This window comes from Arachis duranensis, chromosome 5, assembly GCF_000817695.3.
Source record: "Arachis duranensis cultivar V14167 chromosome 5, aradu.V14167.gnm2.J7QH, whole genome shotgun sequence".
Lineage (NCBI taxonomy): Eukaryota > Viridiplantae > Streptophyta > Magnoliopsida > Fabales > Fabaceae > Arachis > Arachis duranensis.
In genome coordinates, this window is record NC_029776.3 from 102,667,920 (window position 1) to 102,682,241 (window position 14,322).

The 14,322-nt window shown below is 33.9% G+C and overlaps 1 protein-coding gene across 1 annotated transcript; it reads right to left on the reverse strand.

Moving 5' to 3' along the window:
• Positions 1–13,441: 13,441 nt before the first annotated feature.
• Positions 13,442–13,951, reverse strand: LOC107490905 (uncharacterized). The gene is made up of 3 exons (XM_052261869.1): positions 13,820–13,951; positions 13,562–13,729; positions 13,442–13,447 (listed from the first exon to the last, which is right to left on the reverse strand). The coding sequence occupies exons 1-3, from the start codon at positions 13,949–13,951 to the stop codon at positions 13,442–13,444; spliced, it is 306 nt and encodes a 101-aa protein (XP_052117829.1).
• Positions 13,952–14,322: the final 371 nt, after the last annotated feature.

Consider the following 14,322-nt stretch of genomic DNA (forward strand, 5'->3'; position numbering starts at 1 on the left):
TGACAATTTGTGTGTATGTATATGAGTGATAAGGTTATAGACACTACCAAGCTACGAAAATTCTCCATTACTATACTCATTTGAGATGGTTTGACTCGATGAAGACGTGAGTTTCCTACCAATTTCTTAAATAATATTAAATTTATATTATTCATATTTTAAATTTGTTTGTTTATCCCCATTTAATTGTTCTTTGATTTTTGTTTATCAATTCTAGATAGGAAAAATACATGTCCCAGTTAAGAAGACTCTTGTGTCTCGATTTGTTAATTTGCTAAGAGATAGAATATCTTATCAAATAAGATATTTTGGTGTTGGATTCAATGTGGGTAACTTCAAGACTACACATTATGAGTATGTGGTTAATTTAAACTAATGTACCGATGTGTACATGCTTTCAAAATCATCAAGTATCGTATGATATGAATTTAATTTTGTGAGTTTTGACACTCTCAATGCTCCTGGGTTCGATTACACATATTTGGTTGGTAAGTTTATTATTTTAGAAAAAGTATAATTCATGGATAAAATTATTTATTTTATTGATAATTTTGGTGTATTTTTTTCTTAACAAACTTCTTGACAACAAATTTTTTTATTTTATTTTAATCCATTCTAAATGTTATTGGATATTTTGCTGGAATTGAGAGTGAGAGGACTCTTGAAAAGGAAGGCAAGTCTACCAAGTACAATGTTATTGAATTAGAGATCGATGATTTGTACACTACAACATTTTTAAGTTGAGGCATTTTTTTAAAAAGTGTTTCTTAAAGGCTGACAAAAGGTTGTTTTTTATCTATGGCAACACTTTTGGACCTAAGGCAACGTTTTTAGGGGACGTTGCAGATGCAGCCGTTGCCTTAGATCAAGGCAACACTTTTTTACTTTAAAAGCAACGCTTTTGAGGGCAACACCTGGTAAGTGTTGCCTTTGGTTGAAAAAAAATAACACTTCAAAGGTGTGTTTGAGACAACACTTTTGCAGTATTGTCTCTTCTCTCGTATTTTGGTCACTACTAACAAGTGTTGCCTATTTTTAATAAAATGCAACTCTTTTACGTATTGCTTATAAGTTGGAATTTGCAAACCTTTGAAGTGTTGCCTATTAGTTTTGAATATGCAACCCTTTAAAGCATTGCCTTTTCTTTTGGATATGCAACCTATACAAGTGTTGCTTTTTCTTTTAGATATGCAACTTATACAAGTGTTGTCTAAGATTCAAAATATACAACTAATAAAAGGGTGCCTTTTTGACAAAAATAAAAGTTACTTTTGTAATAAAAATACAAAAAAATAAAATTTTTTGTTCATACATATATAATTATTTTAATTAATAAATAAATTTGTGCACAATAGAAAAAATTTATAAAAGAGAAAAAATAACTAATAATAAAATTCTAATTAAAATAGATATTAAAAGGTTCAATTAGTATTTCAAATACATATTCATCAATAATTCTCAACAAAACAATAAAATTCTTTTCTAACAATAATTGTCATAACAAAATAATAATTAATATTTGTCAAAAAATGTCAATCTGCTTGCATATTTTATATTCATGCTTCACTTGTCCCATATGCTAAATCTGCAAATAATACACAACAAAAAATAAGTAACTTATCATTAAAACTGAAAAATTATAATAATAGAAATTTCTTGATAATATTAAATATTATAGATATAAAAACAATAAATAAATCTAAAAAACCCTTCTAATGTGGCCAAGGTATAGAACGATAGGATTTTATTACAATAAGAGATATATTCAGAGACACAATCAATACAAAAAATGGAAACTTAGTTAATGTCATGAGGCCACAGTCCAAAATTTAATCAATTTATATATGTTCCTGACAATATATAAATGTCATGAAAGCAAATGAATGGATAGATTGAATGGGTATGGATCTTCTCATGAAAGCTATCTCAATGAGGGTTAAGATTTTAGGTGGAAGCTGCAAATTCAAATGCAAATACAATTTCTTATTCTAGTGACAGTCATTCCTTTGATCCAGACCTTTACTCAGTGTTTGAACTTGCCACTGAGTCAAATTTGTGTGAGATTGAATCAATTCTTTTTGGCCCCAGGTGAGGTTAACTTCCTTTATTGTAATGTTGCATATTCATTGCTTTAGAAGGTGGAGACAGACAAACACAATGCACACAAAGTGTATCCAAATCCAAAGCTACACCTATATATGTATTGTTAAAAGTTATACCTGGTCATCATTTTGGAACACGAGTAGATGAGGAAGGACTATCGTTGCCATTCGGACATTGCATACTATTTATATCATGTGTTGATTCTTTGGCTCGTAATAAAGGCAGTGCTTCATCAATATTTGTGCCAAGAGAACTCTGTTGTAAGAGAAGCTTCACAAGATTCTCCAAACTTTGGACTCTGTCTTTTGTCTCATGAAGTTTAGTTTTCATTGAACTTATAGTCTCTGCATGTTGTTGCTTAATTTTAGCAACCTCCCGTTCTTTCTATAGAGATATTTTTGTGATTGTCCTCCTAAAACATCGAACTCTTCCTGGTTATTCTTTGCCAAATACTGCATTAAATGCTTTCTTAGGAGTGTCTCCGGCCTCTTGGTGGACCTTAAGTTTATCCTATTAAAAAAACATAACGAATTCACTAACATCTAACGAACACATCTTAAAAGTCTTCTCAATAATGATTTTATTAAATTTAAATTCATCTCAGAGTAGAGTTAAACGCCTTAAATTTTAGCTCAAACATTTTGGTTTTACCTTCAAACAGAGGATTCTTTTTTCTAGCATTTAAATAAATAAACCTTTTTTTCTTTTTGGATTTTTTAGGCTGCCAGTATTCAGATATCCGTCATTAAAGCATGTTCCAAGTTTAGTTATTGACTATGTAGTATTTTTTCGATCCTTTCTGGGAAATCTATGTTATTCACTATATATATATACACACACACAAAGTTTCTCGTTGCACCTTACTATGATTACATTTTCTATTTATCAGAAGTGGAAAAGGAAAAGCCACTTAATAAGTAAGAATTTCATATAAGGGAAAGAATCTACTTCCCTAAAGAGACTTCAAAGGCCTAAATTGGAGGTATATATAAATATTTAGAAAAAGTAAAAGCAAAATAAATCAAATAATTCTCGGCATCCAAGCAACAAATCTAAGGTAGTTTTACTTCAACTTATTATGACTTACAATAACAACTTATGTTCCTAAATCAAGCTCTTTTCCTTTTAGTCTAGTTCGAGTTGCAACAAACACATCAACTTGTGATGGGTCTTCTTTGTTCTCATTCATTTCACGCTACAAGTAAGGGGGAAGAGTATTAAAAATGGCCAAAAATAATATTTTTCTACTTTTAAGATGGTCATTATACAACAAAAAAAAACTTATAAAAAATCAAAATTATTACCATTTCATTACGCACTCTTACAAAACTGATAGTTCCCATTCGATGTTGATGTTGTTGCTTTTTACAATTTTCAAAATTTATACGAGATAGAGCCTATACTTAACAAAATTAAAGGGAGTTATATGTAATAAACCAAAAGCATAAAAAAGACAAAAAAAATAGAATTATTTATTCTACAACTAACCTTAACAGAAGGAATACTCCAATATGTAATTAACTTTCGAAATTAGACTTCTGGAATATTTGAAGGGCAATTTTTCAGCATATCTTCAATGTTGTTATATATCTAAAAATGCTTTTTCTTAATTCTTGTTTTGTAACCTTTTCAAGCTTCTCGAACACCAGTCATCATCCACTCTTTTCTCTCTTTTGGAAGAATGAATTTTGACTACGAAAAAGTACAAAACAAAAAATTGTAAATGACAATTCAAGATAAAAGTATAAAACCTGTCTCTAACTTCCATTAAAAATTTTAATAAAAAAATTAAAAAAATTCAAGGATATTGATTTCATGATATTGTAAGGCTATTAAATAAAAATGTTAGTGTAATATTTAAATTTTTGTCAGTAGGACTAATTCTCCTCTTTAAATTTCTTAAATCTTATATTCAACTTATAGTATGTGATAATTTGAAAATTTTGCAACATAAAACAACAGCTATATATTTTCACAAAACTACAGCTAAGTCATACAAAATTGAAAAATTTCATATCATAAAAAATAGATGAGAAATAAAACGCTTATCTTAATATATTTCCATATGCATTTTTTTACTTTGAGGGGCACAACTTTTCAATTAGTGTATATCAATATTATAAAATCACTATTCTTTCCCATTGTTCCAATAAAGTAAGTTAAGTCCTTCACTCTTCTTGGAGTTGGTCCCACTGCTTGTCCTCCATAAAAAGTCACCTCTTCTCTTTCTTCCCAACTTCTTGCATAGATTTTAGCATACCTTATTTTTTCTCGTGTCCTTCTAGTCTTTGGAGTATGTATAAATATGTGCAATTTAGCCATTTAAATCAGTTATATAGCTATACATGCTAATGAATAAGTAAAATGATAATTATGTATAAAGTACAACATCTTTAACATTGTTAGTTTCCATAAGGTGATTGTCATCACCATGAAAAACTGCATCTTCATATTCACCAACATAATCCTCATCATCCGAGAAATCACCATCATCATCATCATCTCCAACTTCATTAGCATTTGTTCCACTATATTCTTCCTTTCCTTCCACATGAATCACATTTGTCTCCAAAAATATATCAAGTGTCATGGCTTGACAACTTGATTTTATATTTATCTTTCTAAGATTTTGTTGTTTTTCTTGAATAGATATTTTATTTTCAACACTTGGTTTAAAATCGTCATCTTCTCTTTCTAAGTGAATACCATGTGTCTCCAAAAATTTATCCATACCCATAGTTGTACGCTTTTTAAGATTTTCTGGCTCTTCTTCACTAGCTCTAATTTTTTGGTTCGACTTACTTTTCATTCTTTTGGAAATTGGGACTTCTTTTTGAGTGCTTTGCTTAGAAGGCATAGGAGTCACTCACTTTTGTCCATGACCACCAGCCACCATGGGAGAGATAAAATGCTGCTTTTTATAAATTTCTGCTGTATTTTTTTTGCATGAATTACTTGTTGCTTTGATACTGTTTTACTAGTCTTCGCCGCTTTGGAGTAGTTCTTGTTTCCATTGTATTCCTGAAATAAAACAAAATAAACCTATTCTATTAGAACCTTAAAAATAAAAAGGAAATAAAATTAATCAGTTATGCTATGGTTGCTGTTTTTTGTTGTATGTCAATAAAAAAAGAAGACTACTATTTAATAGAAATAAACAAGAGCGCATGCCATAAGACACATATATAAAAAAGTGATACATATTTCATTCCACTTCCCTACTATTTAGTGTAATGAAGGAAAAATGTATAAATCATTCAAAGTCGTCTTCGAAATTATCTTCTGATTCTGTGTTATATTCTTGTGAAAGAAGAACTCCTTTTAAAGCATCTATAACAACTTCGTGCAAGTCACCCTTAATCAAATCAATTTCACCATTATCATTGGGTATAAAAGGACCCATTGACTGGTCAGATGGCTCTTTTTCATAAATAGCTTGGGATCAACATCAGTTTCGTCATCTATGTTAAATAAATCCCTTAGAATTGACTTCATAATATAATGTTTATTTTGATCAAATGGATCTTGCACATAGAAGCATTGGTGTACTTGACATGCCAACACAAAAGGCTCTTCTTGATAGCAATTTTTGTTGAATTAAACATATGAAGAGCCATAGCCATCCTCTAGAGTCTCATACCAGTCACATCTAAACAATACAACATTAAAATTGTTAAAGTAGACTAACTCAATTATATCATTTATCCTACCATAGTAGGAAACTTTTGCACGAATTAGATTTGGATCCTTTGCACTTGCAAAGCTCGTAGCCAACGCAACTAAAGTTACACCACTATTTTACGTCATGTGTCTTGCGTCACGTTGCCTAGTATGAAATCTATACCCATTGATAAAATATCCCGAATATCTTTTTGCAATCTTGTTGGGCCTTCTAGAAAGCTCCTTAATCCAATCTGGAACATTCCGACACATGGCACGTACTTTAAACCATGAGGAAAAGGTCTTACTATGGTTCTTAGCTTTCACCCAATTTGTTCCTTGTTGATCAGCCTCATGCTCTCTAAATCCAAAATTAGAATTTTCGTAAATAAAACCTAGAGATAATACCACAATTCATAATTAAAAAAATTAAAAGAAATACCTAGAGTAAGTAGGATATACCTAACATAGTCTTCAATTTTTTCACAGTTCAATAATATATAACTATGGGCTTAGTTTTGAGACTTGTCGTCAAGAGAAAAAAGCTCACCCTTCGTTGCTCCCAATGGACAACCTTTCTTAGGAAACAAATTTGAAAATGAATGTAGAATTTTCGCTTCAAAGTCATTAGCATCATTATTCTGAAGTATTCTATTCAATTTTGTTTGAACACCATCATGTAAATAACGTGAGCAAAATGTCAAACACTCATCAACCAGGTAGGCTTCCACAATAGATCCTTCAGGACGACTTCTATTTCGAACATATGATTTCAAAGTACACATGTATCTTTCGGGAGGATACATCCACGAAATTGAACTGGGCCACCTAGTCTCACTTTATTAGCCAAATGAATAGACAAATGCATCATTATGTCAAAAAATGAAGGAGAAAAAATTTTCTCCAATTGGCATAGTGTTATCACAATCTTTGCTTCCAATTGATTTATCTCTTCTAATGTAATAATCTTTTGACACAATTGACGAAAAAAGAGTCAAGCCGAATTAAAGGGATTGCGACCAAATTTGGAAGTATACTTTTGATGGGAATTTGCAGAAAATAATGAAGCATAAAATGGGCATTATGAATCTTGTAACCAGATACTTTTCTTTCTGCAAGGTTCACACACCGAGAAATATTTGAGGCATGACCATCAGGTAGCTTTGCTTTCTTCAAGACATCACAAAAAATTGATTGCTCAGCTTTAGTCATGGAGAAATATGCTTTTGCAAACTTCACTTTTCTATGACCTCTTGTTTCTTTTGGATAAAGATTCTTACGAATGCCCATTTCTCGCAAGTCATATCGAGCATTTAAGTGGTCTTTTGTCTTGCCAGATATATCTAAGAGAGTTCTAAGAATACTGTCAACTATATTCTTTTCTATATGCATTATATCAAGATTGTGTCTTGATGTGTTATACTTCCAATAGGTAAATAAAAAAAGATTGACCTTTTTCTCCACGGGCCTTCATTCACCTTTTCTTTTGTCTTCCCAAAGGAATTCTCCATAGATTCTAAGTGACTTATAAGCTTCCATGCCCTCTAGCAACGGTGGAACTTTTCGATGTTCTTCTTTCCCATTAAATGACCTCTTATTAGCTCTCCATGGATGTTTCTCGGGCAAAAAAATACGATGACCCATATAACATATTTTCCGACTATGTGTAAGATAACTAGAATAAGTCCCATAGTTACAAGAAGGGCAAGCTAGTTTTTTCTTTGTGCTCCACCTGGATAACATCGCATATGCAGGAAAATCACTAACTGTCCATAAGAGAGCTGCATGCATTTGAAAAGTTTTATTTATTATGGCATTGTATGTTTCTACCCCAAGTTCCTATAACTCCTTCAATTCCTCGATCAATGGTTGCAGGTACACGTCAATATAATTTCCTGGCGATTTTGGTCCCGGGATCAACAGAAAAAGCATGAAGTATTCTTGTTTCATGCACATCCATGGTGGCAAGTTATAAGTCATTAAAATAACTGGTCATGTGCTATGAGATATACTCATGGTTTGAAACGGATTGAATCCATCACTCGACAAACCAAGTCTCAAGTTACGAGGTTCTGCTTTAGCTTTCCATCCTTTTTACGCTCTTCCTGATGCCAACTCATATTCTTAGCGGCCTTTGAGCACATGAATAGCCTTTGAAGCCTAAGAATTAGAGGAAAGTGCGGTAGCGTCTTTGCAGAAATGTTGTGAGCTTTCTTTGAAGATATGTCACCTTCAACTACCGCTGGCTCAATCTAACGAGAAGTTCCACATTCATGGCAACATGTTTCATTCTCGTGCTCTTTCCAATATAGCATGCAATTATTTGGGCATGCATCAATCTTTTTGTAATCAAGACCTAAATCTTTCACTATAGCCTTGGCTTTATTGAAAGAAGAGGGGAGATTCAAGTTAGGAATAGCCTCTTTCAACAACTCCAAGAGGGAAGTGAACGAGGCATTGCTCCATCCATGTAGTGAAAGATAACGTAGAAAATTTTTTGCAATCAGGATATATTTCCTTGCTAGCTTCGTCAACCAAATTATAGAACTTCTTTGCATCTTCGTTCATACCTTCTTTTTCTCCCTCAACATCTGCCACATTCCTAAACTTTTCGTCTAGCAAGCCTTCAATGTCATCGCATGAATAAATCTCACCGGTATCACCAGTATCGACATCCATACCAATTACACTTTCTCCATGATTAACCCATCGCCTTGACAAATCTAAAGCATATTTAATCTCTATAAATGGACTCTCTTTGATCCCAAAGGAAGTTGCAACATTTTTCACAAGGACATAGAATTTTCTCTCCTTGAGGATTTCCAACGGAGTAAGCATAGTCTAAAAATCTATTGATGCCGTCCCTAAACTCTTGGCTATGTCTTGGTAAACTCATCCAGTTCTTGGATGAGTCCTGGAAAAACTTAATTATTCATAGTGATATTACTATTAAACTAAGAATCTAGGTAGCAAAAATAATATAATAATTTATATGTCCGCCAACAATACCTTAAAAGAATATTAATAGATGAATGAATTCTATTAATAATTCAAAGGTAGACAAACATTACATCAAAAGAACGATATACATAAAAAAAGTACAAAAGAATAATTTTCTATATACGCACAATTTGCACTTAGGTTCACCACAGATCCGCCAATATTTTTTTTTATCAATCTCCTTCAAGAGAAAAAAAACCAAACACCTATATTAACAATTAATAGTACTTAGTTTCAGCAAAAAGGTAAAAAAATTCAGCAAAATCATTGTAATTGCCGTATGCAACCATTTAATCACAAGTTTAAGCACAATCATCATTTAACAACAACAAAAATCTATGAAATAGAAATTAGAATTGCAACAAACAAAAAATGTAACAGAAATACTTAACCAATAGTCTGAGGATGAAACAGATCATGTTATACTTTTCAGTTTTCAAACTATTGCTATGTTGCAGTCTAAACTAGCTAACATTGTATTTTAAACAGATACTTTAGAATGACCCATATTAATGGGAAAAAAATTATATCCATAAGCAATTCACAATATATTGACAATTTGGCACTGACAAAATCACTGCGGCACTAAATGTGCCACACCCTGCAGACTTATATATTCCAAGTCATGAATAAGCCAAGTCTTTCCTTCAATAAAAAAACATATTACTTTAATTTAGTTTATCTTTTGGGTAAATTCTTATATATCCATGCCATAAATATATAATTATGATGTGCATATTTATAAATCTTAATCAAATTATTAATAATTCTAAACAATATTTATTACTATAAACACATTACATCAATTCCGTTAATTACTAGTTATACATTTACAACTCGGTATACTCATTACTCAACAAGAAACCACAAACATACATGGAGAAGTTAATACCATTCCAATAAAGGATGAATGAGCAGATGATGAAGCAAAAATTAATGCATATCCACGATTGAACTAATTCAATTCATTATTTAGATAAACACACTTAACCTCAAGCCAAGCACAACATAAATGATTATTTAGAAGCAGATGATTTTTGTTTTCTTTAATTATAATGGTTGGAGAGCTATACTATGCCTTGAGAAGATGATCATTAACTTTTAATTTTCAACTAAATTAAGTGTATCTTTGAAGGAAAGTGATTGGCTATAATGTGAAGAAACTTTCGGCACAGATTTGAAGATTTTAAAAATAAAGTACTGTGAAAATGAATAATATATAGAGTCACATTAGGTCCCTAGATATTTTTATTTTAAATTGTTGGTGTAGAAAGTAGAAACTATATATGTGATACTCCACAAGGCACATTTAATAATATAATTGGCCAGACACACACCCCCATCTGAATCTGTTCCTCCTCCCATTACTTTCTTTCACATTATCAGTATAATAGCAAGCTATCTAATCACTCTTATCTCTCCAACTATTTTTTCTTCTATCTTTCTAGTACTATTTTTTCTGGATTACTGTTTTATTACTCTGTCTTCTGTACTAATTTATGTATTAAGAGTATGATAGAAGTAACTATTCTTTCCTAAATTTGTAGTAAACATAAATTTATTTTTATGGTAAAAAAGATTTTAAATAGGATATTCATTTTGGATGGTGTAATTATTTTCTTAATTTTTACCTCGGAAACAAAAAAATATCGATGATGCCGCGTATTAGCTGAATCCACGTGTCTATCACCTCCAATTTAATCCCAGCAGAGTACAGCATGTAAATTATCCCCCATAAGTGTTCCAACCACAAAATATCTTTAAATTTTCTATCCAAGAAAATCCATTTCCAAATCTTTCATATTGCGTTAATTAATTTCATAAACCAAAAAGTAAAAACAACTAAAAGAATAATTATAAATACTAGGGTTAAGTATGATTTTGATCTCTAACGTAGGAGCTAAAAATCAATTTTTTCTGACTTTTTTTTCGCAACAAAATAATCTTAAAAGTTTCAGTTTGTTTTAAAATCGTCCCTTGTACCAAAAAATAAATTTTTAAGACAAAAGTGCCCCTGCTAGTTACTATTCCTTCATAGCATTCCCGCGAAATCATTTCGCCTTCCCCAAGCAAGCCATTGTTTGAGAAAAGGATTGTAGAGTGTAACGTGTGTGTGTGAAACCCTTCGAAGGCCTTCCTGCGAGGACTGTCCGGTGTTGGTAGCTCGAGCAAAGGTGCCGGAAAACTTCCTGCATTGTTGACTTGGCTTCGTTCCTACAAATAGTTCTTGGTGAGGTAAGCATTTTTTAATGCAATTTCTCCTTTGTTGATGGACGTAACGGGTGTAGAGTTTAATCTAGGTCGTGCAAACATGTGTGTAAGGCTAGGGTTTGCACTGATTGTTTTTGTTGTTGTTGTTAGTTGGTTTATTAACGCCCTATCTTGATTAATAGGGTTGCTCGGGAAGGAGATGGCTCTGTTTAACATGAGGGTGCACTATGGGGGTGCATTTGAATATGAGAACGGTGTGCTCAAGTACTTGAAGGGTTAAGCTATAGTCGTGAAAGACATTGACGGCGATCGGTGGAGTGTGTTTGAGGCATACGAGGAGTTGAGGCAGCTTGGATACTTGAAGTCCACCATCACTTCATTATGGTACAAAGACCCATCTGTGGATGATTATGAGAGTCACTTGAAGCTGTTGAAAGGTGACACAGAGGCAATTAAAATGTGTACCATAGCAGGGAAGAGAGGCTTTGTTGATCTGTTTGTGGTGCATGAGGTTGGGGATGTCGAGGGGTTTCTGAAAGTCAGTTATCTAGACGTGGGGGGAGAAACTGGAGGCGTCGACAGTGAGGAACCTATAGGTGGTGGTCTGGAGGTAGTGGTGTTTGAAGGGAATAAACAAAAGATTGATAGAGTTGGGGTTGTGGCTGAAGTTGAATGCCAGAGTAAGGACGGTGGAATAGAATTAGGCCAAGAGGGACAGGAGGGGGATATTGACCATGATAGTAATGGCAAAGACAGTGATGACCCAACATACTTGCCATATAATAAAGAGAAAAATAGTATTGAAGACATCCACTTCACTGACAGTGAGGAGGTTTATGACTATGAAAGTGGAATTGGTGAAGATAATTCTGTGCTGAAGGACTCTAATGCGGAGAAGGGCAAAAGGGTTGTGACAAGTGATTTGGATGATGAGTATGCATTCGACAGTGATGAATTGGAGCAAGACCATATCATTGGAAGACAAGAGTCGGGGGCTGATGAGGAAAAGGAGGCTGCTGAGGGTGAGGGACAGAGGTTTCTAGTGCATAAATCTCAAAGGACATGGGAAAGTACCAATAGAAGGTGGGCACATATTAATCTCTGCAAGAGTTTAAGGACACAGTGGCAACCTATGCAGTCCAGACAGCTAGGAACATTAAATTCAAGAAGTGTGACTTGGTGAGGGTCTTGATTTGGAGTCTTATGTGGACGATTGCTACAAGAAGGAAGCCTACCTGAGGTGCTACCCGGAGGTCATACATCTTGTTAATGGCCCGGACCTATGGGAGAGGACTCAATATGATGATGTCATCCGACCTCCATACAGGAGGCCAAGCCATAGACCTGTGAAGAAGAGGAAGCGAGGGCCTGCAGATGAAGACAACAGAAGCCAGACTCATCTGTCACAGATGGGTCAAGTCCAAAGGTGCTCCAACTGTGGTGCAATGGGCCACAAAAAGAGTGGTTGTACCAAGCCTAAGAAGAGGGTTTGTGACATTCTGTTCTAGGGTTTACTTACTATGATGCTTGCTATAAATTTAACTACTTTGATGTGTATGTAACTGTCTCTGTGATTTTCATTTTTTTATAGGCCCAAACTTCAACCAAAAGAGGGAAAAAGGATACACCTAAGCTAGCACCTGGTCAAACAATTCAGGAAGAAAGAAAGAGGAAGACTACATCATCACCAACCAACTTGCCAGTAGCTCAGCCCAGGAAATCAAACCCAAGGCCAGAGAAAAGCAGGCCGGCTCACCACACTAGCACCTCAGCCTAAGAAAGCTTCCACTCAACCCAACATCCAAGCCCACCCCAAGAACAAGGCTGTAGCAGCTGCAACCTCTACTAGCAACAAACAGACCTTGAGCCAGCCATCTGAAAGGAAGAGACATTTTTTTGTCATTCAAAGCAGTGCACTTTATGTCCCTCTGCAGAAGCTGAAGTTGATGGCTAAATTACTTCCATCTCAGTGGGAGAATCTTTAGGATTTGCATGTCAAGTATTTTATTAATTATGTCTTAGTACTTTGCAAACAATGTTTGTATTTTGGTATTGTCTATTTAGTTTCAGAACATTACTTTAGTTACAATGGTTTCATTATTGTATTTTTGTATTAAGTGTCTCAAGACACTTTTGTTGAGTGTTGCTTCTCTGTGCTTTGTTACACTGCCAGGACATCCACTGTATTTTGTATTAGGCCTGTGGAGGCAAACAGTTAATTTGTGTTTGTTTGAACTTCTCATCAAATGAAATATGCCATTAGTTAATTACTGAATTTTTAGGTACTGTATTTAATGCTTTTATGCTTACTTAGGAACTACATTTAGATTACAAATTAACACAACTTCACCATTAACTAAGGTCATATTTTGGGCAACATTAAATATCACTTTCCTTCATTAATTCAAACAGATTCAAATATGTTACACCCCTAAACCATTGTAACATCACAAAATACCCTCAAACTCTACCCCTACATCACAACAAATCTTATAACATTCCCTACCCAATCATCTATAACCTAAGTGCATTTCATTTGGGTGCTTTAAGTTATATTAATTCTACAGTAATAAGAACAAAAACCCACCCAACCAGCAATACATAGAGCAGCAACAACCCAAAGCTTCGTTTCCACCTCCCTCAATCTTGTCTTTAATTTTGTTATCTTCCTCCTAGTTCTTGCAATTTCAACCTCCTGCTGAGCACCTCCAGGTTCCGGATCTACCCACCGGAAGAAATCACAGCCATCCTGAACCTGATAGAAGCCACAGAGACATATCAACAAACTCCAAATTCTCAGACCCAGAATCGGAAAATATGAACAACACCGTACTTCATAGTATACGCAACCCCAAAATCTTCGTCCCGGATTATCCTTCGTGGATGAAGTTCGCAAAATCGGCCTCTCACCATGCCCGCAGAGCAACTCCTTTGCAGGTGAATGAAATCGTGAAGCTCCTGAACTCTGGGAAGCCATGGACGCTGTCTACCGAACCCTAGTGCTGCTACTCTCTGTCGACCTTCAGCAGAAGACGCTGCCGTTGAACAGCTCGGGCACTTCACCTTCATTCACTTTCATTATTTACATATTTATTATTTTCATTATTGCTTTTATTATTATTTATATTAATTAATATTATCCTTCTCTGTTAAAACGGTCGTAACGGAAGCTAACGACCACATGGGTAAAACGTCCGAGTGACGATTTTAAAACAAACTGAAACCTTTGGGACCATTTTGTTGCGAAAAAAAAGGCCAGAAACAAAATTGATTTTTTGCCCTTACGTTAGGGACCAAAATCATACTTAACCCTAGATATTACTAATTTTCCATTTTCTTAAAAGGAAA